A 24,650-nucleotide genomic window follows, 5' to 3' on the forward strand; every position below is an offset into this window, starting at 1 on the left:
AAGAAAAGAGGGATGACCTGGAAAGCAGATTTAGAAGCAATCTTTGCATATTAAGCATTGCTGTGGGAAATAGTATAATTAGTTTTCTTCAGAAGTTATTCCTTGGAATTGTGTAAGTGGTATTTCAGCTCCCAAATATCATGCAGAAAGAATGTTACACAAAATAGGTGGAAAAAATGCAAAATCCCCACATGTTCAAGAGAGCCTTTTCCTACCTTCCAGTGACAGTTGATTTACTTTTAAGAGGGCAGACTGTACAAAATAAGGTCCCTTTCCAGCAGAAGGTTCTCAGGGGCCACAGGAAACCTGATTTTCAGAGCATAATTTGGAATTAAGCATTCTCTTCTCAAATTACTAAGTCCTTTTGCTTGAATCAACTTATGTCCCTCAGCTCTTGCTGCAGGCTAAGCCACCTGCCCTCCCCAGCTCTGCTGAAGACCAGACATTGATCTGAAATGGATGTGTTCTGTTTGCTGAATGAAGAGCTAATGATTAACCCTGGAGTGCCAAATATCAATATTTTCCTATCAAATTCAATGAAAACGGTATCAGAGTTCAAACAAATTATCCTCTAAAATTGCTGCTTCAAGTCCTTGAGCCACACTGAGGGCTCTGGGATTGCCCTGGGCTTTTGGGATCAGCCTGGGGGCAGCTGCCAAGGGCCAGACCTTGAACTGCCTCTCCCATCACACCACCACCCTTCCTCATTCTGCACAGAGGAAGAAAGAGCTTGTGCTGTACCAGAACAGATCACTCAATAGAGCATCAATCCAAAACCAGCAGCTGCCTCAAACTAAGTAGTTACAGGTCATTTGTTGATATAATGGAGCATAAAACATTTAAACCCACCAATGGAAGTGCAGGACGAGCCAAAACTACCAGTTTTAAGGTCTATCAGCTTGACTTCATGGTACACAGAACAACACAGTGTTCTCACTTTTATGTTATTTGAGTTTCATTTAAATTTAGTCTGAAGAACAAATGACTGCTGGTTTAAGAGCAGTAACACAGATTAGCCACAAACATTAAACTGGTTCCAGCTACAAGTATGGGAATGGCAGCAGCACAAAAATCCTGGGATGCTGAACTGCAATTTGAAGCTTAAGAACCTTGGCATCAGTCTTCCACCTCAGATACAACAGGGTGCAGACAAGTCCTCCTATTTACTCAGCAAGGGAAAAGTTCTATTCAGAAAAAGTCCTATTAACAATAGCCATTTGAAACCTTACAATTTATACAAATTAGATGGTTGCAAATATGAACACAATATGACAATCATTTCCTCTAACCTGCTGTTAAGTCCACAGTGGTATAATGCTTGTCACTTCAGAGTTTATGGTGTTGCAAGAATTTAAAATAGCATCTACTTTCTAAGAAGTAGCAAACCTTTTTATTTGTTAGCATCTTGAAGCCATCTTAATTTTGCTTATTCATTATAAATCCTGTAGAGACAACTGATGACCTTTTGCAATATCATGTGACACCAATTCCTGTAATTTTCAGTAACTACAAGTTCAGGGATGATATTCACTTGTAAAACCCCAGCATTCAACTAACTAACATGCTCATGACCAGGCATTAGCAAAGTGCTGCCTACATCCATTTCTGTGGGGAGGGGACAGACACAAGAGAAACAGAAACAGACAACTTTTTTTTTTTTTTTTAATTAATAAGTTCTTAGTTCAGGAAAAAAATAAATCACAAAAGAGAACTGGAAGAACTACTCTCCACCTTCTTTATAAAAGAACTTCCTCAAAGAGAGAGACTATATACCTTGTTCACCACTATGTCAAATCCTATCATAAGCACCTTGGTTTCCACAGCTATTCTACCACGTTTCATGCTCAGCTTCCAAACATCTCTTATAAAGGAGGTGGGGATGTGCTTTAGACAGGTTAAAAATATGCTGCACCTTTACAGTATTTAAACAATTACACCAAGCATAGTTCATACATTTATCACATTAACTATCACCTGGTAAACATACATTTGAAAAGGTCTAATGTAGAGTATGTAATACCCATGACAGATACTCTTACTTACTTAAGAGCATATAAAGATCAGGATTTATTCACCCTCCCTATCTGCAAGTTAATTTCTGATCTCTTCCTGGTACAATATAAATGAAAAAAAAAATAAAAGAATCCCTTCATTCCATTGCACTACCGCAACCCTAAATGCATAGAAAGGCAGATTAATGACCTGTGACAGGGAAAAGGAAGAGGGGTTTATAAAAGGAATCTGAAGAGCATCTACTGCACAGGTAGTTTAGATGTTAAGCACAACTTCTGTTGATTGGTTTTCCCCCCAGTTTTTTTTTTCTTATAGTCACACAAAACACCCCTGTACAAACAGAACCCGAGTAAGTGCAAGGCAGGTCGTACATTGTACTGCAGACACATTACTCTGGACCAACAAAGAAACTTCAGCACAAGAGGCCTGAACACTAGAACAGGGACAAGCCTATGCTGAAAACCCATCTGGGGTGTGGGAGTGGTGAATGGGAATGCAAAGCACATTTCTGCATATAATGTGCAAAGGCTTGATCTCCACAACTGCACTTAATTTGCTACATGCACAGCCAGAGATGAAAATGAGATCAAAACCAGCTGGGAATGGTTGTCCTGAGAAGATACAATAACCATTAAAAAATCTAAACATAAAATACAAATACAGAAGCAATAGAACATTGTTAATAATACTAAAAGACAGAAACACACTGTTGTTGTTAAAAGAAGTTTCAAGTAATATTCCAGATCCAACTTCAATCCTACTCACAGGAGAAAATGCCCAGAGATTAGGAAAAGAAGTCCACACCAAAGTGTATTTTAATAGCATACAGGCATGGTCAACAGACCCATCCTTGCAACAGCTATTTTAAAAAATAAAAATCTGAACAGAAAGACATAATTCTAATTAGCATTCATATTAACATGTGCATTGCTGGAAATAGTTGTTTAATTCACTGCAACCAGTAGACACGATGTGCTGCATCATTTGTGCTCCATTATATCACAAGATATCGTGTGTGCACTTTTTAACACCCAAGTATAAATCCTGCTCATAAAATAAGGCATACTCAAAAACAACATGGTATCTACAGAGGTAACTTGGTATGCTTTCTTCTCATTCTGCTTCACTCTTCTAGGTGTGATGTAAAAAGAAAAATTGGTCCCAGTTGAGGCTTGTCAACATTGTAAATCAGATTATGATGAAACAGGTTAGATCATATCAATTTGGGGGGAGGGGGAGGAGGGGGATTTTTCTTATTTTTAATGACACTTGGGACATCTCCTAAACGAGCTCTGCAGAAGGCATGAAAAAAAATATCTACATTTATTATGTCAGTGACACCAGTGTTCCCCTTCATCATCCCTATCTCTATCCCTATCCAGAAATGCCTCCATATTGCTACAATTTGTCCAAACTGACTTATTTTGTGTAAGATTGTTCCTTCCAGTAAAGCTGCTATATTCTGTTTTAAATTATAGCTTTTTCTACATTTTCACCAGTGTATGCATGCTAGAGAACAGCTGCATTGCAGAGGTACATATTTAGCACACGGTATCAAACCAAAAAAGAAATACAAAAAAAAGGAACCAGTGTGTCCTACTGGCTGCTCTATGTCAAAAGCACTGTTTGGTCTTCTGATATAAAACAATACAGAAGTAATAGTAGCAGAAGTCTGTTCTGCTTCAAGTATTACCCCAACTTTAAACGTGATTTTCAAACTTTTGTGCAACTCTTTTTGTAATTTCATGTGAATAAAAACATCAACATGTCTAAACTAAGAAAAGAAACTGTCCTACTTCCACTGTAACACTGCACATATGGTAGGAGCTTTAAGCTGAAACAGCTGTTTAATGGATGGATTTTTCTGAATGAGCATTCATGTGGTTTCCAGCCCAAATGCAATGGGCAGCAACGAAAGATCAGACTACCACAAAATGCAGTTACAAATATCCACTGACAATTTCCTTCTTAAATATTAATGGCTCTTGAAATACCCATCAGATACTTTTACAAAACTTCTCTATTTTAAGTCTAACGATTTTCCTTAGTTTCTCCACAAGTAGTGCAAATACACTCCTTATTCTTAGGTCATCCCAAGATATGGCTGGGTTTTGTGGGGGTGATTTCTGTTCGTGTTCTTCACTGAAGTGACACAGGGACACTGTAGTCATGAGGATGGAATGCAATGCCTGCTGGACTATCTTGGGAAAAAAAAAAAATCTACCTTATTCACGTACAGCTGTAAAATTCTACAAATTAAAAATTTTACATCAGACTACCTGATGCAAAAATTATTGATTCCCTGCTATGGGGGAACTGAGAAGATCCCCTGAAACCTTAAACTGTACAAGCAGTGTAAGAGGTTTTTGTCCCCCCTCTGCAGACTACAGGTATTCAGTTCTTGAATCGTGTTTGCTCACAAATGTGATTGAATTTCCTGAAAATAAAATAAAAACAAGTATTAAAATTCAACAAAAGTTCTCAGAAGTCAGGCAACAAAAGCAAGTCATCATCTTTCACAAGATATTTTAAATGTCAAACAGTTTAAAGCAGAACATTCACACACTAAAATACCTGTTTTTCAGAACCTGTTTGTGTTGTACTCTACTACCATGTTATGTGCAACAGGATTTTCAACATCTCTCGTGCCCAACCCTTGTTAGTTTTCTTGTGCACACAAGAGCCCTGTTATTAAACATTCCCCTATACTTCTGCATACTTAAACCCAGAAGGCAACTAAAACAGGAGCTGGTGAATTAATTTTCCCCTGCAAGATATTAGTAATTTTTAGCAGACAGCATTACACCAGTCACTAAGAACTGGCATTAACCAGGCTGAGGATACATCTCAACACAAATGCGTTCTCTCAATGGCTCAGAATCTTCTGGAAAGAAAAAGTTTTTCCTCAGCCTATATTATGTAAGTTTTATGGGAATGGCAAGCCTGTCTTCAGGGATTAAACAGATAACACAGTTTTTGTACAAGGCACTTCTTCCCAATTCTCAAAAACCTCTCACTGTTCATTCTTTGTTTTTCTCTGACTGGGGTTTTGTGTCCCCTGACACACAACTGACACAGGAGTGGGGTGCTGAGTGTGTGTGTACCTGGGGAGGAGATGATGCCAAGGGGACCACGAATTTTCCTCCTCTTGCTGAATTAGATCAAAGATTACAGAAACCTTGCTGACATAACGAAACTACTCAGCAAAACAGTTTAGCTCAATTAAAAAAAACTTAACCGGGTATTTAGGAGTAGTATGACAAGACTGTTTGCTTTTGTGGATTTTAGGAACTAAGAGCAGCAGCCAGTAAAGTTCTAGGAACAGCTCATGCTTGACAGAAAAGATAAATTAAAAAAAAAAGAGAAGAAAAAAAGGAAAGAAAAACCCTGAGTCATTTCTATTCTAGATGAAATTATCCCCCACAAAATGACCAAAGACACACAGTGAGTACTTTGATATTGAATTAACTCTAACATTTCAAAACAGAATCTCCTCTGGGAACACAGACAGTCCTGTAATGTGAAGTTACAGATAGCTGGGGTACTTCAAATTACATCTGCAGCTTAAATCCAAAATTATTTTTGAAAGTTATTTGGTAAAACCCTCTGAATTTGTAAGAGACTGCCGATGAATATTTTACAAGTCTGTCTTATGATCTGCTTGCCTGAGATGTACAGACTGGTTATTTTCAACCCACAGTACCTGAAATATTAAAGGAATTATGCTAAGTGTGTATGTACATTGCAACATTAGAAAGATACTGCAGAATCTACTATTCATTAGGGCAATTTCTGAAAAAGGGATAATTGCTCCTCTATCTTAAATTGCACTGAGCATTTAGAGAATTATTCATAAAGCAAGAAGGATTTTTCAACCCTCCCTGGAACCAGTTGGTTCCTAGGTAGAAAATTTTTGTTTTGGTTTTACGAGTCTTTAATATTTGTCATTCCACATGTGCATCTTTTCATAAGAATAAAACTGCATCGGTCAACAGTGGCCTTGATTTTTTTTTTTTAATCAAGAAGCTTGATTTATTTTGGAAAAACATTTCTTATAAGTGACCAGATACCAAGAGTCTGAGTGCCCTGGATTAAAACCCTTGAGAAGCAGAGGGTTAATCTCTCTTCAGGCTCAGTATTTCATTTTCAACACATGCCAGATTCCTTGGGTCAGGTTTGTAAGATCTAGAAACTCCTCCAAAACCAGGAACTGCTTAGGAACCTGCTGTGGTTTATGTTACATGTTCCAAGCTTCTCTTGCTTCTCTTGTTGCTAATTATTCCCACCAATTTATCCCTTCAATGTAAGCTGCACTTCACTAAAAGAGGCACTCCTTCCACTCCAGTGGGTGGAAAAATAGACTCAAGAAGTGTCAGCAATGGGTTACATCAACTTACAAGTGCTGGCAGTGCCCTTCTGACATGCACAAAGGGCTCATTTCAAAGCTGTGCTAAAAACAAAAATGACAACAAAATCCCCAAAGCTCACCCAGTTCTGCCTTATGCTGCAACAGTGTTACTCACACAATTCCTGGCAGGCAAAGGTTGCTTTTTGGGTTGTTGTTAGTGTTTTTTTTTTTAAAGAAACACAAACCAAACTCACTCTGTGCAGTGTCTGACTTACATGGCATGATGTGCTTTGACCTGAGTTCGACAGTTGCGCCCCCAGTAGCAGTCGGGACGGGATGTGACAGTCACTGCAGGGAGAGCAAATGAAATGCCACAGTTATTAAAAGGTCATTAATGAGGTGATGGAGATTATTAAGCCACTGCTAATGGAGGTTACTCATCAGAGCAGGCTTTGTAGAGAAACAAGGCAGGATTGGCATAAAACACCTGTACAACTACACTGGTTCACCTTACTGGGAACAAAGCAAACACTCTATGAAGGACAAAAAACTAATTTTGAATATGAAACTCATGCAGACTTATGATGGAAGGATTTGGTTCTCGGTGTTGTCAACTGAAGTTTTACCTTTAAGTTTAAGAGAGACTGACTTGGCAGTTAAAGACACTGGGCATTTGTCTAGATACATTTCCATACAAGAGAAAAATTATTAATTTGGGTAGAGTTTGTTGCTTTCCCCTCAGTTTCACATACATTACAACTCAGCTGTCCAGCAGGTCGTTATCCTAAACTGAAAAGCAACACTAAGGAGAAACCAGGTTGTTGCTCATTCTGCACAGTACCAGAAGCAGATTTCTCAACAGCTGAAGAAAGGGAAGCTGTTGTTAACAACAGGAATTACATGGACAAAAGTAATACTTGAAAGCAAACTGCTGGAACAGCTTCTGTTCCAAATGATTTAGGTCTGAAGGAGGTACAGCTGGCTGCATGCTATTTTATACTAAAACTGTAAATGCAAACAGATCTAGAATTAGTTAATGAAAGCATTCTTGTTCCTAGTTGAGAGCTGGTAAAATGTGGAATTGTTCAAGAGGTGCATCATTTTATATATTTAAATGGGAAAATAAATTCAGTTACAGCAACTGGTTCCTCTTGACTATATCCTGGATTTTACTGACTTTCTCTTTTCGCTCTGCAGATACACTTATTCTGCAGATGAGAAATCATCCTGAAAGAAAAGGTTCCATTCAGGAGTCTGACAATAACTACACACAAGCTTAGCAGCTGACAAGTAAAGCAATCAGAAGATATTAGCCCTGTAGGGAGATTGGCACTGGGCTACATGAAAGGGCCAGGAGAACACGGATACAAAGATAAAACTGATGTTACTTAACTTTAAGTGACTTTTCCCCCCTTACTGTGCAAAACAATCCCCACCTGGCAGTTCAGCAGCAGGAATATTCTGCCTGTACTGGTAGGCGAGTTCTCGGAAGCTGCGAAGGCCACAACAGTAGCAAAGCACTGTGTTCCCAGTAATTCTGTAATCTGGGGGCAAAACCAGTTTGTGCAGAGTGTCAGTGTAAGCCTTGAGAAATCAGATGGAACTGAAGAGGCTGGACAGCACTTGCCATGCACACAGAAGTCCAAACCTCCTGGTAACATTACACTAGAGTTATGTACAGACAAGGAGTTACACACATGCACACTGAACACAGCACATACCTGACAACATAAAAACTCCTCTCTGAAGAGCTAAGAGGCTTTCATTTAACATGTTTTTCCACGTCAGACCCCTGGATGCCAGGTAATCCTGAAAAGAGCAACTTCAGTGCTTAACCTAGAAAAACCTTCAACCTTAAAGAGTAACCAAACCATTTATTCTCAAATATTTCCACATCTAGATCTAACTACATTTTCAAAATGGGTTGATGCTAATTACAAGTAAATATTAAATATATTTAATTTAATTATCAAGATACTTTCAGACCACCAATAAAACCTTCTACTACATTTTTTTTTTTCAGGAACAACCCCCACTTTTGCCAGAAGTTTGCAATTAGATTCACATCAGTCACACTCTCCTTTGCCCCAAATCAAGATTTCACACAGCTTACATAACTTAGGTAACCCTGCTATGGTATAAGCAAAATCTTTTCCATGCAACTTAGCGTGAAATTTTGTCTGGGACAGAATGTTTAACAAGCCTTGCTTTCCTGGCATATTTTTAGTGAATTGTTTTTCTCTTAACTAATATTTTGGATGTCACACCTTAGACTTTAGAAACTGGCTTCCCCAACAAAAACAACCAAACATATCTAGACTCTGCAGTGTGCCTACCAGTCATTTAAACTCAAATTCAGAACCAGGTCTAGAATTCTGGCCTTCTTGGAACCTGTCAGGCATACACATTGGAGAAAATAAACACCAGGATTCCAGGGAAGTGATTTTTGCTGTTGTTAATTGATGCCCTCTTACACAGACAGGTGTGACAGTGACACTCCAAGATACTTCCAAGGCAGACACAGCAAACTGTAACTTTGCTCCAGCTGATTGCTCGGGGCTCATTTAATCTGCCTTTTAGAATCAGGTTCTGCAGGTGACACAAAGCTGCCACTGCAACTGTTGGGCAGCACAACACTTTAATTTTATCAGTGAGTACATCTTAAACCTTGTACATTTGTTATTATCACACACAAAGATTGTTAAACTTACCTTTAGGATATCTGACTCGTAGTGGTTGTTATTTAGGACTCCATCTAAACACTTATCACCAAGATTTATTTCTAATTAGAAAAAGAAGAAGAAAATTTACTATTTCTTCCCCCACCCCCGTGGCCCTCACACATTTTCTGAAGGTTCTTCTGTTGCCTGAAATAACGTGCACAGGCTCATGTGAGCACCAAGCACAGGACTACATTCAACATTTTCATGTGATATGTAACTTCCATTAGCAAAGACAAGACATTGATATTTTACAATTTCACCTTTAGTCCACAAACACTACAACTAAGCTGCATAAACTCACAGTGCTACTAAGGTATATTCCATTAGCCTCAAACTGCAGCCAAACCATTCCAACTGTTCCAATTTAGTTCTGGGAAAAATGTCTAAAACCTTAAGTTTTAGAAGTCTGCATGTTTAAGAGGGTGAGGTTCTTTTCTAATCAGTGAACATCATATGTTCAGTGTATGATTCTCTTCCTAGGTTGAAATACACCATATTTTTAATATGGAAAACATTGTGCTTAACAAGTGTAGTTTCTAAGCCCAATCTGGTATGAAGACACAACGTGAAACCCTCTGAGTTAAGACACATACCACTTGAATTTTTTGTGTTTGTGCTGTGAGGACACAGCTCTTGTTTCTTTTTGCATGACTGTGCTACAAATTAATGTATATTTCTTAAATTACCTAAAATTCAAGACAGACATTATTGCAAAGTGAGCAGGCTCATAAGAAACAGATTATTCCACAATACCACAGAATGGTGCCAAACAGCCAAAACATGCCATCCGAGTGCAGCCCCAGTACAAGTGACAGAAGGGTTGCAGACAAACTGTACCTGTAAAATAACAAAGAAAATCCCTGTAAGGACCTCCACACAACAAAATTCAACAGTTACTGTTCTTATAAAGCAATAACAACAGAGCCCTGATAAACTTGGCTTAAAAAAGGTACAACTCTCTCATTTAAAATACATTCTATAGAGGAATAAAATTCTACAAAAGAAGATTCTTTTACTCTGTCTCTACAGGAGTTCAGATATAGAAAACTCATCTAAAAAACAGTCTTGAAAGTAAATTTAAGTTTAATAAAAAGTAAGGAGAGAGTTAGTTCCGTAGCCAAGATTTAAAGCAATAAGATGAAAAATGTACACACATTGCTGAGGAGCAACATGAGGATTCTGCTCACGCTCTGCTCTGCGGTCAGGCATGGGCTGGAAGCAGCAGGTGCATATTACATGACTTCCTTGAGCAGGACACACATATTCCTGGACAGCTAGAGGAGTTCAAAAGGGAAAAAAAAGATAGACTGAACAAGGTACACAACTGCAATCTGGACTAGGAGTCTTAGTGAATATTAACAACACAAAAATCTCAAAACTAGAGTCAAATGTCATGATATTTGCAAAGACACTGGTGTGATGGTGTTACTCTCAGTACCATGAGAGTGACCTTGATTAGTTCATAACTTAGTACAGTGTTATAACACAGCTCATTCCTCAGTTCAGGGGAGTTGGAGACAATCTTTCAGGCTCCCTTCCAACCCAAACCATTCTGTGATTCTGTAACAGTTGTATGAGTTGTAGTATTTCACTCCCACACTCCCGGGATGATGCCGTGACACTGACCTGCAGGGAAGTTGGCAGATGTTGATGGTGCATCCCCCAGGGCCTGCATTCCTCCTGCCTCTGTCTCCTGGCCTGTGCCAGGCACAGCTGGAACAGAGTGTCTTCGATACCCTGGGCACTGTCTGCACACTATATATGGTTGACTGAAAGAATAAAATAAAGTCACAGGAAATCACACTGAACAAACACAAATATAACTTACATCTGTATGCTAGACAAGGTTGGTTAGACTCTCAAAGTTTAAATTAGGAACTTCCTCATTCAGTAACAGATGGAAGTTTACATAACTCAGTACCTCACAGCTGTGAAGGCTGCTGCAGTTGGACAGATAAAAATTTGGGGGTTTATAGTAGCAGTTTTAAAAAGGAGGGGGGAAAAAAAAAAAGCGCTCAATGTGACCGAAAGTGAGATGAACAAAAGACAGAGGTACAAAGCTGGAATAATTATCTACATGAAGAATTCTGTTCCCCTCCAGACAGTGACCAAAAAGTGTTTGCTGCTGGAAATAAAGAGGAGATATTTTGGTACTTGGGAATCTCCATCAGCTGCCTCAGTACCTTACACCCAGTGAAGGCAGCATTCCAGACACATAAAAAAGTACAACCATTGCAGCTGCACTCACAGGGCATGGACTGCTTTACCTCCTGACAAGATCTTAGCCAGAAACCTGTCTTCTCTACAGCAAAAGCCAATTTATAAGTGGAAAAGGTAATTTCACGTATCTCACATGAAGCTGTTGCACAGTTCAGGATAGAACTGTTGGTCACAAACTGAATCTTGCTGAACTTCTAGGAAGTTCTAATTTTAATTTTTTTTTTTTAATGCTCAAGGTTCAGTAGGATGGCCAGTAGAACTGCCAAGATAATTACTGCTAAGAATGAACTTACCTGAAAACAAAAAAACTCAGATTCATTCTGACAATGATCACGGGAACACTACCAGCAATAACAGCATTTGTGAAACTAGCTCAGTCTGTGGGCTTATCCAAACATAAGTACATCTAATTCAGAGCACAACCTAAAAGTAGACATACCTGATATCTGAAGACTCACTATCTACATCTGACAATTCCAATAAGTCTTCAGAACTTCCCTCCTCGTCTGAAAAAGACCTGCGCACCTTGGGCTGCAACATGTCTTGGGTAATTTTGTTTCTTGCGTCCATGCTGCGAACATCGTCCTCATTGCGGCACTTATCTGGCACCAGAACCAAATCCACATTTCAACAAAAAAAACCCACCTCACATCCTTTACCCGCACCCTACTTTGTTAACACAGCTCTGTTTACTGTGTTCCCATTTCCATAAAACTTGGTTTTGTATTAGAGAGCTGTAGAAGATCTTAGTTAAACTCCCCTCTCTGTTAATGAAATGTACTATCAGACAACCTAAGTTTTCCTTTCAAGAGGCCATGATTGAAGTTAATCACAAGAAGGATATCAGATACCTCTGAAAAATATACTTGAATGTGGATTTAATTAAGTAACAAATTAAATTCTTAGATACACAGTTACAGTATTATATCACCTTCCCTGAGTCATTATGTCACATTAACTACACTTGTTTTCTTACAACCATGTCAGAGAAAACAGCAGTGATAAAACACACAGGTACTGTACAAACCAGTGTGAGCATGTATCAGTTATGCAAATCATGTGTGAAATACAAGGGATTCTGCCACACACACTGTTCAACTTGCCTGGATGCTGAATCAGATAAGCTTCAACCAAGTTGTTCAAAATGTGATTTTTACAAATACGTTCTACCGGACAACGACAAGTTGGACATAGGGAAGATCTTTCCATCCACCCTGAGTAGCAGGCAGCACAAAAAGTATGCATACAGGGTTGTAAGCTGGAAAACAAACAAATGGAGTCAAAACATAAATATTTCATTTTTTCAGATCCATTCGTAACACTCAAAAAAACTGTTTGGCATTGATTTGACTATATAGATGAGGTGGGGGAAAGGGGACTCAGAAGAGCTTGTGAAAATGCTCATTATCCTGACCTCCTCAAACAGTTGTCACTGAATTTTGGGCATTATTACCACACGATTACAGCTTTTGTCACTCTTACATACCTTACACAGTCATGCAGCAGTTCTTGGCAGATAATGCAAGTTAATGTTTCTTCCATCTTATCTGGTTTCACATTTGATGTTTTTGCATCTTCAGAGCCAATTTTAATTATACATTCACTTGGAGGTGCTGGTGAAAGATCTGGACAAGTGTCTTCATCTACAAAGACAGAAGATTCCACAGGATATAGTTTTTGAAGCTTTTAATAAGTTATTTATTTTTATTCAAGTACTTAAAAAAAGACCTGAAAGATATACACTGATTCACTGTTCACTGGCAATGGTCCCACTAGAGGTTCTTGCTTTATACACAACAGCTTCTGCTACTGAAGACATTATTTTCGCTGGACCAGAAACCAGAAGAAGCAAGAAACAAACTGAAGGACTGATGACAGCTGTTCTAATTCAGTTTGGAGGGGGTGGGGGTTAGGTTGCACAATACTGTAGTACACTTGCCTCCTTTTAGTTTCTTCTTTGCAGGTTCCAAACCTTCCTCCTCCCTTGTTCTCTGAGAATCCGATTCTGCTTCTTCTTTGTCAGTGATTTCTGAAGGGATTGCAGAAGTTTCAACATTCATATCCAGCTTTTCGTGTTTGTTGTGCAGTGCTCTTACACACCCAGATTCTGAGATGGAGAAAGCAGGCACAGGAGTGACAACTGGGGATTGCGAGCCTATAAAATAACAACAGAAACAAGGACATGGCTTAATACTGAGACAGGACATGTGAAACCAAAAGCTACTCAAACCCTGATGAGGCAAATGCATCAATCCAAACATCTGAACAGGAAAAAGGGCAGCAGAAAAGCAATGTCTGCATAACTTATTAAATACATTCTGAACCAATCTGACTAATTGCAAGACCTGGGGAGAAACAGCCTATTAGTTGTGTAACCCTACTTAAAATCCCCACTCCTCTTTAAATTGTAGAGTATTTATTCTTAAGACTCACAATTGCTTTACTCATCCATTAGGATTTACCCCTGCCTGCTCATAGAGAGAAAGTTAAAATGCACTTATCCACCTGGTATTTTCACTGGAACTTTACAAAGCAAATGCTAAAGACCCAGAGAGGAGTAATAGATCATTTTATTAAAATTCAAAACTGGAATAACAGTTGATGGGATATCAAAATTTCAGTACTTGACACAATTCTTACCAGATGTAGATGGATTATCCTGCTGAACAGATGCAGACTCAATAAGAGAGGTAGAAGAAGCATTAAAGAGGTTAGATGTAGAAGTAGATGGCTGTGGTTCCTCATAGCAAGACTGAGTAGATGACTGTGATGAGGTAATTGGGGTCTCATCATTACTTCTTCCTGTACTTGAGGTATCTTTGGTCACATGGCATTGGTTTTCTACATTAACTTCTACAGTTGGAAGGGGGGAAAGGAAAGAAAAATATCTGTGTGACAGTCACCATATCATGCCTTCAAAATTCCAAGGAATCAAACTCTCTCAAGAGGGTTACATTAGTCATTGGAGCTTAACTCCTCTTCATGGATCTTGAATTACTTCCTTACCTACTGGTTCTTGAGTTGCATCACCTTTTGTGTTTAAGGATTCATAAAGATAAGCAACATCTGAAAGAGATAATATTTATCACAATCTTTAAACAAAAATTTGCTAACCCCCACATAAACAACTCACATAAACAACTTCTATTCACTAGTGGCTGCTTCCCCAAAGTGTCTGACAATGGAAGAGGCAAATGAGGGGTCACCTCAACAGCACCATGTTAATACTCCTACTTAGGAGGCAATTAGGAGCAGCACAGCAAGATCTTTTCTTCTCAGGAAACCAGGCAGAGCAGCTTTTGTGTGATGTTTAACTTGTGCCAGCCATGGAACCAGAGGCTTAATCATTTCTTAAACCTAAAATCTGCTCTGTGTCTGAACAAACAGTATTTTTACTCATACTGAATCAAAGTTCTTCGAAGAAGCTCGTTATTTCTGAGCTCATTCCTCAACTTCTTCAATCAGTATTATTTCATTTCTTTATGAGATACATGAACTCAAAAATACATGCCATATATTAGGACATGCCATAAGTTTCACCCAGAAACTAATTTAGAATCTATCAATAAAATTAAATCCATAATATCCTTTTCTTCTCCATCTTACTTCATATTGTTCCAAAGATTCCCCTAAGTTGCTACTTTTGGCATCTCCAACCACCTCCAAGCAAGAAAGACTCTCTTAGTTTGCAGCAACTCCTTTTCTGATCAGAATTTAGAATATTGTCTCCTTCAGAACTACTCAGAATGGCCAAATAGGCACATCAAATCTGAATTCTTCTCTGTCTTCGAAGACGAAAAAGCAAAACCAGAGGCTTGGTAATTCAAACCCTTGTTAACCCACACAGAAATCAGTGATTCAGTTCATTACAAAGTGCCTGGAAAATCGCCTAAGTGATTTTATCTGAGTAGCATCAAGTGCAATGGTGCCAACTTAGAAAGGATCTGTGAGATAAACAAGCCATACAGACAGAAAAATACAGCTTAGCACTGCTTCATGTAACATTTGCATCAGACAGCATAAATCTGTCTGATCTGTCTATATATAAATTAACAGCAACTTCAGAAAGGAAGTATTTCAGTGGTATGTATGTATCTAGAATATTTTTCCAGGTTTACTAATTCTACTTACAGTGTAGGGCTTTCCCCACTTCCCCCTGGCTATTTTGCCTCTTATCTCTTTAAAACAAAAAAACCCAACACACCCAAAAACCCCCAAAAAGCCACACACAAAACAAAAAGCTTTTGGAGCCTTTCCTTCTGGTGCCAAAAATTGCTTCACTGGGATATATAAAGTATCACTAAGTACCCCAGCAATTTGACTTCTAAAAGAAGCACTGGACATGTGATCAGAACCTCATTAGTTACCACTCCATGCATTAGTTATACCAAAACTACTTCTAGGCACATTTCAATTTCAGACAGTTGCTCAGACTTGTCTCTGCAAAAATTGGCACATTTATGACCTCTTCTCTAGAGAATTGTTTTTAAACATTAGCAAATTATTTCTCTTATAATTGAGTAATTCTATTTTAATTACACTGATATTTCTTTTCTCTCATGACTCAAAAGAAAATGACTCAGTATACCATTTAACAAATATTCACTTACTGTTCTCTGGCTCATTTTTTCTGTAAACAACATAGATCACATCCCCAGTCTGTAATGGGTATGTCTGCTTCTTAACCACTTTCTGTTTATTAATTACTGTTCCATTAGTACTGTAAAGATAAAGAAAAGATAACAGCATAAATGTTTTCGTAATTACATGGGAGAAGGAAAGGAAAACACCAGGTACTTTTAAAGAAGAAAAACTATTGGCTACCCCCCAAAAAGTAAGTGGATTAAAAAAAAAAAAAAAAGTCCAGAAACAAAAAAATTCTCCCAAAGACAGAAATGCAGAGCTACTGAAACTTCAAAGCTCATTTTCAGCTACTGGTAAAGAGGTGATAGTTGGCAGAAAAAAGACCCCTGATATTTGCCCAACTCTCAAAACAATTAGAGGATTGTTTCTGTACAATAATCTCCACCCTTTAAGTATAAAACCCTAAAGGGCAATAGGAGTTCTATTCAAAAAGTTCTGGGCTATGTTTTCCAATTAACACTGGGAATCCTCTAAAACATCCTGTGACAAAGGAACTTTTCCTGTGCACTTACGGATGCCACGCTGCATTATTTTTTCTCCCCTCTTCCTTCAAATAGTGAAAAAACTAAAATTCTGAGGTTACTTGGACTGTTTGCAATTCAAAACTGAGAAGTCAGTAAGGTGGAAAAAAGTTATGCATATTGGAAGATGAGTTGGAATTAATTATTTTGATACTAATAAAAAAATCAAAAACTTGTAGAAGAAATTAAACTGGGGAAGAGGAAAATGCAGAGCATTGACGATTATTTTCTTTACCTCCTTTACTGTGGGTGATGTTGTACACACAAGCTACTAATGTTTTATAACCAAGTTATTCAAGTACTGAATAATTCCAGCTCGCTTGCAATAAGTCTCCTTCAGGGCTGCAGCACTTTCGAGTTTCAGACTTCAGCCATTCAAAATCTCAGCAAGTGGTATCAAATATAAACCAAATAAAAATATGTGCTTTCCCCCCTCGGCAGAGTTGCAGCACGAAATAACAGCAAACCTGTGCTGCCACCTCCTGGAGGCAACACCTGTGCCCAGGACACGGCAGTGCCTCCCTAGACAGGGATGCTTGTTTAGAAATTAAGTGCCTTCCCTTCTCACTGCTTCTCCTTTTGAAAAGCAAACTGGAAAATTCTCTTCTCGTTTAGTAACATGAGCAGAGAAAGAAAACTAGAACTTTGTATTGTTGACTTTTTTTTGGACACAGAGTCAAAATCATGACATTAAAAAGCAAAGGGAAAGCAAGCCCTTAGGTATTAGTTCTTGCATTACTGCTGCAATTGCTTTCACCATCCACTGTCCTTCACTATCTGCCTGGTTGCATCAACTAATCCAACATAAATGATCACAAAAAAAAAATAAAAATGCTACTTTAAACATTGACAAACAAACAAAAATCTTTGGGTCATATTGGTATTTGCTCTATTAAAGAAACTTCAAGCTTTTCCCACAAGCAAGAAAACCATTTTAAGCTTGTCTTTTAACCTCAGGTATACAGATGTTGACTTGCCTGAAAGACATGAGGAGCAAAGAACCAGTAGAGCAATCACTAAATGAATATCAAAGTTTAGCAATTAAGAGGAAAAAAGAATTTTAGCCAGTCTGTTAGGAACTACACTCATTTTTAATTTCACATTGATGGTAGTGATAACATATTAAAAAGCTTATGTTGAAGTGAAGATTGTGCCTCCTTCAATTGTCAAAGAAGCAGCAAAGCTTACACCAACCTCTAGAACCTGTCAGAGGTCCTTTAACAAAACTAGGAAACATCAAATCTGACCTCCTTTCCAGAAGGCACAACAAAGCATGAACCTCCCACATGCCCTAAGAGTTCTAGACCTTCTTTTGTAATCAGACAGCTAAACTCAAGTAACAAGACTTGTCTCTTACTGAGGTTTAGCTTCTACAGGCAATTCCTAGCCCAAATATTTCACTAAACACGGGGGAAATATGTCACAATGATGTATTTTATGAAATCTCTCTGTCATGACTGCAAAGTTCCAAGATGGTTCTGGGGGACAATAACTCAACTAAGGTATTCTTGGAAAAAGAAAAGAATAAAACCCCCAAACATCACGCATCTAGTGACCACTCAGGCTTGGCTTCACAAAGCAAGCTGCAGAAATACCTACCCAACACCCTGACCATCCAACTGACTACAAACAGGCAAATGTTTTCAGTTCTGCATTACACAGACTCCAGTGAGAGCTGCCTAATGAATTACTTGGCACACACAGACCCAAATGAAGGAGGAACAAACTGATATCACCTAACACAGAAAACCATAAGCTTTTCTTCATTACATTAGCAAACTGAATCAGCTGTATTTATAGCTCAGCCAATAATCAAAGGGGAAAAAATTATCCAACTGCACCAGATAATTATATTGGCTTTTCATTTCCAGTTTCAGGCTTTAGCATGGGGCTTTTAACAGATATGGTGACATTTCAGATTAATGTTGTGGGTATTTTTCAACCAGACACACATGATAAATTGTGACATTTGCACATTCCTCTGATGTTTCAAATTAAGGTTTCCATAAAATAAGTAGAAACTACAATGAGAATCCCAAATATGAAGGCCATTCATTAAGAATTAATATTGAATTGAGGCCAACTGGCTGTACAATTTTTCAAGAGGAGATGAAAAACAGCACTATCAGATATAAATCGTCTGCGCTGTGAAACAATGTCACAAATGGTCCCAATGTCACTTTTCTAAAGAGTGGAAGAAAAAAAAACAGTCTGGCCTTGACTCAATTCCAATGTGGTTGATGACTCTACAGTTTCATTAATGAACCATAAATTCCCTTTACTTCCCAATCCCAACTGCTGTGCAGAATTGATGTGAACACTCAGAACAGGCTCACTTTTGAAGTAGGTGAATTACCAAGGTGTTGCAAGATACCTTGGTATCCTTCCAAAAAAAACACCAGTCTGTTACTTTTTAATAATTACTCCCATCCAGGAAAAGATTGTGATTTATGTTAAAGCTTCTGGGTTAATAGTTTCAATAGTTATCAGCCATTTAAATGTATATTATACTGAACACACTGTAAACTTAAATGAGTTTTGAAATCTTTTAAGGTGCAGGATCCTGTCTGTACTGTAATTTTCCATTCTTGTAACATTCATGGAAATAGTTTTGACTGGTAGGGTGAGAAGAAGTCAGTAGCAGAAAGGACACCAACTGCAGATCAACCTCCAATTTACCCACAGAAAGGAAATATCAGCCTTGGGTAAACAGTTTTCTGTTCTGAAACATCACTTACTACTTACAATCTTTAAAAACAATTCCTAGAAGATAAAAAGAGGAGGTCTAAAAATAAAATACATTAGTTGCCTTCAAAATTTCTTTTTCAAAATGGAGAATCTTACAATTGCTTTTACTTGGGGCAAGCCAACTGCTGCCTCCACTGTGTTAGGTCAGCTTGTATAATTTGTTTTCTTTCAAGAAGAATAAAGCAACTAGTGCATGGTTTGGAAAATAAAGCAGAAACATATCCCAAAAAAGGGCGAATCTGGGAGTATTTTATTGTACTATTTGCTAACTCTTGGCTTCTGTTACTTCCAAACTTCTATTTGCTCAACAACTTTGAGTTCTCTGCACACTTTCTTTCACCTGCAAATTTATGGTAATTCTTTCCAAAGTAGATTCAAGAACTCACTATGCTAACAGGGAGATAGAAACCAATGCTGCCTGTCTGCATATATCTGATTATACTCTCTGGGTTAGCCACAGTACAGAAACAAAGTCCACTCAGTCCCACTGTCCCACACCCGCTGCCTCCTTCAATGCATTCCTCTTCACCAGAAAAATCTGAGCTTGACCACAGCAATGCTTCCAAACTGTTTTCCACTTCAGAGAAGAAAATGCTGACATTACAGTATTTTTCTGGGACTCTGGGCATCTGTATTGCCAACCCAAACATTCAAAAATCATCTTCTTTCAGCCTGCTTGATTTTTTGGAACTCATCTGTTATTTGGCACAAACATTGCAAGACCCAGAAGAGTCTTGTGCAGGTTTGGTTTCTCGATTCAGCAAATGGCAGCCACACTTCACAGCAACTCAGAGGAGGCAGAACACAGGATCTTACTCCTCTTTCCTGGATGTACAGGGGTGTACCAGGCACCAGCAGCTCCCTGGTAGTACTCCATGGGTGCAGCCCTTCTGCTACACTACCTGGTAACAAGCCTCACCTTTTCATGAATATATCACAGAAAATTAACTTTAATTTGGCTTTGTTAGTTGTCTACTAGCTGCACTTTCTGCCTCGGGGGGTGGGCAGGGGAAAAAAAAAAAAAAAAAAAGTAGGCAGGAATGTTTCTGCATTATGCACAATTTATTTAGCTTGTTTTATCCTAATGTTGGTCTAAACCATTTCTACCACGGAGAGTTTTTCAAGCTTAGATTTACAGCTACACTCTTAGACTGTCATGATAGCCAATATGGCTTGATTTGTTGCTTGAAACATCTTGAAATTTAGGATTGTATTGGAGAATGACAATTATAAGCCATTTCCTAGATATCCCAGCTAGGCCTTCTATTTTTCCCAATAATTTAGCATTCTGTCCCACAGCTTCTTAGAGTATAATCCCTCCAGGAATTTATCCAGGATATCCTGGACATACCTGTAGCTACAACCTTGAAGAGGAGAGGAAATACACTCTCATCAAGTTTGTGGATGACAAGAAAGCAGGGGCAGGGCTGGGCTGCCCCCAGGAGCACTTTGGCCAGAGGAATGGGCTGATGGGAATGTCATGGCATTCCACACAGACACTCCAAGTCCTGTGCCTGGGACAGAAGAACCACGTTCAACAGAACAGGTTAGAGACTGCCCAGAGAGGGCTCCTGGCAGATCTCATGACTAAGCACAAGATCTCACCCCCTGGACTTCTGCCTAGGCTTAAGTCAGCAGCCTGCCCTGGCAGGGGTGCAGGCCTACAGCACACTGGGCTGGATTAACAGGAGTGCAGGCTGAAACTCAAGCAAAGTGGTTATTATTCCCCTTTACTTGGAATTCATTAGTCAACATCTAAATATCACATCTAGTTTTGGGTCACCTGGTACAAGGAAGGTCTTGGTAAATTTGAGCAAGTCCAGCTATTGATGCCTCAAGCAACAAACAAGATTTTTCTTCACAGACTAAAGGGAAGACAAGATTAGAAGCTCACAGAAGAACCAACCTTGTATCTTCCAATGACACTTGACCAGATTCTTCATCCACTATGATTTTACAGTGATCTCCAGACACCAACTTGTTGCCGGGGAAAGATAAGTCACAACCTTAAAAAGAAAGGAGATTTTCCAGTGTGCTTAAAAATACACATTACACAGTCAGATCAGCATTCTACATGGCTATAAATGCAACACAAACTGACTCATGTACATCTGCAATAGTTCAAAACTTCTACTGTCACATAGGCAGCAACACAGTCTACAGTGTGGTACAGAAATATAAATGGTGAGATAGACCCATGTGCTGATATAAACTTATTTCAAACTTCTGAAGATGTTTCAGTTCCCTTCCCCCCCCAGCTGTAGCCCTCACAGATGGAGAACAAATTATAATAACTCTGTTCGAGACTTGTACAGAAATAAACTCACAAACATTGGAAGTGTTCAATCCAAATCCTAGAGGCACATATCACAGAGCACCCAGCTGTTTTCCCACATCATTGTGACACTGTTTCATTGGATTTAACTTCTGTTTCATTCTGGTATACTGGGGGGAGTAGTAGGAACCAAGAGCTGATAAACAGAAAAGTATCACTCTCCTATCTTACAGCCATTTTCTTCTGTTTGTGTTTAAATAGGAAAATTTTCCTCATTGCTGTTGACAACACTATTGTGTTAATAAAGCTGAAGAGAATCTCAAATCCAGGACTAAGATTTATGGATACACAGGAGAAGTGTCATGACAATGCTGATGTGATAGAAACCTTCCTACCTATGACTCCAGGGCTCTGACCAGATCTCATCTTTTTACTTCACTTTAATGCTGAATGTTCAAGGCAACACTCAGTTTTCCCACTGACCTCTCTCACAAATTACTCAAAGCACTCGCTTACCCAAGAATTACAATTAACAACAATGGTTCCCTTCCACCTATTCACACTGTGGGTGCACTGATCTCAGCCTTCCCAAACATGTCCAGAAGGAAAGCAGCAGCCACTACACGTGCAGGGGATGGTTCATCACCAGTCTACTCATAATATTCAAGGAAGAAGCAACAACTACTGTCCCCACACAACTTGTGATGCTGGGAAACCCACTGAAAGCAAGCAGACTAAATTTGATTCAGAAGCATGCCACCATTTCCATTCTGTTTTACAGAGTTAGACTGTCACATGGCAGCAGAAGGACAAAATGCTCTAAACAAGCAATTCTAATGCTCCTGAAGATTTTACAAGCAGTACTTACGACCCAAAATTTGTAACCATTCATTTTATGAATACATCAGCTAATAGTTATGAAAGCAAAAGAAAATGCAAAAATTCATCTTTTTTTTTTTTCTGCAAGATCACTCTCAACTAGACATCAATTTGAAGAATTTACCAATGGCTTAACGATAAGCAATCTCAATACCTATCACCAAATGTAAATTGGCAAAACGTTTTTCTTACAAAACACTATCTGAACTTCTAACAGAGCTATAGCATCAGGTGTTTGTTCAAGACTATTTACAGGATGTGACTGATTAGCCAAATTGCTTGAACTGATAAACAGGAAAAAGAAAATTACTCCTATCAGGGCAGAATAAAAAACTTAAAACACTTTAATGATTGTTTCATATACAGTAAGCACGAAATCCTTTAAAATAAAGGCACACAGTAAAAGCCTTAGACTCTGGGAATAAAGTTTTCAAATCCACACTCACAGAAACTTTCAGTACTTGTTGGCAGCCTTTATATGGCCAGAAGAATTAAGGGCTTTTATGTGGGTGTTTTCTTTTCTGTGAAGCAGAAGCATTTTGCATGGCAGTTCCAACTTATTTTAACCACAGAAACGAAATGAGAATGTAAACAGGGCTGGTGCACAGAAACTCTCCTGAATCAACAACCATTTTTCCTTATTTGTACAAAGTGCCACAGCCAACCAACCTAAAAGGCGTATTCACTTTAAACGCACCAGTGTCCCAAGTTAGTGAAAAAAAAAAAGGTCAGCATGAAACTACTTCTTCACATAACCAAGAAAAACTACTTCACACGACCAAGAAGTAAATTAGGAATATGGGATGGCCTGGCAAGCACCTCCAAGAGCTGAAAGCACCAAACCCAACTAGTTTCAGAGCACCTTGCTGTGTTTTAAAGGCCAGGAGGGGGTATCCCTGCTGTCCCCCGAACACCTCTCTTCTCTGTCCCACCTTTCTTCCTCCCGATGGTCCATTCCCTTTTCAGCAGCAGGACGTGCGGCTCTGCCCCCTCAGCGCCCAGCCGGGTCAGCTTCCCCCAGGGCTGCGGCTGCTGGCTCTGCTCGCCTCCTTCCGACCGCTCCATTTGGATTCACATCTGACAAAAACACAAACAAAGCCAACCCACGCCCCATCATCACGCAGCGCCCGGGGAGGGCTCGGGGAAGGGCCGGGCCCCCCGCGCCGCTGCCCCGCACCCCCGGGGGCTGCCCCGGCCCCTGCCCGGCCGCTTCCTTTTGTGCGGGGCTGGAAATCCTTCCCTCCCTCCCCTCGGCCCCCCGCAGCCAGCCCACCGCCTTCCCTGCGCCCCCACCCCGCTGGGCCGCTCCCCGCCCGGGGGGGAGCGAGCTGAGGCGGCTCCGTCTGTCTGTCTGTCTGTCTGTCTGTCCGTCCGTCCGTCCGTCCGCCCCCTCCCCCGCGCGGGCAGGGGCGATGCCCGGGGGTGCGGCGCCCCCGCTCCGTCCCCGCTCCCTCCCCGTTCCCGTCCCCGCTCTCACTCCAGCGCCGGGCCCGGGCGGCTCCTGTCAACAGACGGCGCCCCATCAGCTGATGCGCGCGGGGCGGGGCCAGCGCGCCCATTGGCCAGCGCGCCCGTGGGGGGCGGGACTTCCGCCGCCCACCACCGAGACGCGCCGGCCGGAGCGGCTCCGCATCCGGTGAGGCCGCGCCGCGCCACCGCCCATAGGGGAAAGCGGGCCCGCCGAGGGGCTGAGGCGGCGGGGACGCCCCGGCGGACATGTTGGGTGAGGGCAGGCTCGCAGGCGGGACAAGGCGCTCGCCGCCATCTTTGGTGCGGGCACGTGGATTCCTTCACAGAGGATGGTGTGCGCCGGCAGCCGCCAGTCCCCCGACAGCGGGGTCGCGTGTCACCACGTGCAGCAAATTTAGTTCAGATCCTCGATGTTGAAGAGTTATTAGTTTGCCAGCAGCGGCCACATTAAAGGAACGTACTTGGTGTTCCAGGGACGGGCTTTAGAAAGCAAGATCCCCCTGAGGCGGGATCAGTGCCCACTGATGGGGTTCACGCATGGACAGCCCCAGTTTCACTCAGGGGGCTCTTCCAAACCCAAACCTGCCGTTACTGTGGAAGACAGCAGGTGACAGAGCTTTCTGCACCTTGTCACTTTACTCTTTGTTGCCCCATCAACCACCTCATTTCAACATCCCCATCCTCATCTTCAGTAGTTGGAAAGTAGCTTTGAAAAGACCCAAAACAGCAAGAAAACCACCCAAACCAGCAAACACACACAGAAATAAGAGGTCCTTTCCCCTTTGTGTAAAACACTATCACCCACTACT

The 24,650-nt window shown here is 40.2% G+C and overlaps 1 protein-coding gene across 1 annotated transcript; it reads right to left on the reverse strand.

Moving 5' to 3' along the window:
• Positions 1 to 1,272: 1,272 nt before the first annotated feature.
• On the reverse strand, positions 1,273 to 23,927 carry CHFR (checkpoint with forkhead and ring finger domains). Its single transcript, XM_027652148.1, has 18 exons — positions 23,849 to 23,927; positions 23,304 to 23,448; positions 21,124 to 21,223; positions 15,915 to 16,024; positions 14,311 to 14,370; positions 13,945 to 14,157; positions 13,244 to 13,459; positions 12,791 to 12,947; positions 12,408 to 12,562; positions 11,744 to 11,906; positions 10,711 to 10,853; positions 10,239 to 10,358; positions 9,838 to 9,921; positions 9,073 to 9,143; positions 8,083 to 8,170; positions 7,798 to 7,905; positions 6,637 to 6,709; positions 1,273 to 4,450 (listed from the first exon to the last, which is right to left on the reverse strand). The coding sequence occupies exons 2-18, from the start codon at positions 23,434 to 23,436 to the stop codon at positions 4,408 to 4,410; spliced, it is 2,037 nt and encodes a 678-aa protein (XP_027507949.1). The 5' UTR covers positions 23,437 to 23,448; positions 23,849 to 23,927; the 3' UTR covers positions 1,273 to 4,407.
• Between the last annotated feature and the right edge of the window lie 723 nt (positions 23,928 to 24,650).

Source organism: Corapipo altera, unplaced genomic scaffold (assembly GCF_003945725.1).
Source record: "Corapipo altera isolate COAL_440 unplaced genomic scaffold, ASM394572v1 67, whole genome shotgun sequence".
Lineage (NCBI taxonomy): Eukaryota > Metazoa > Chordata > Aves > Passeriformes > Pipridae > Corapipo > Corapipo altera.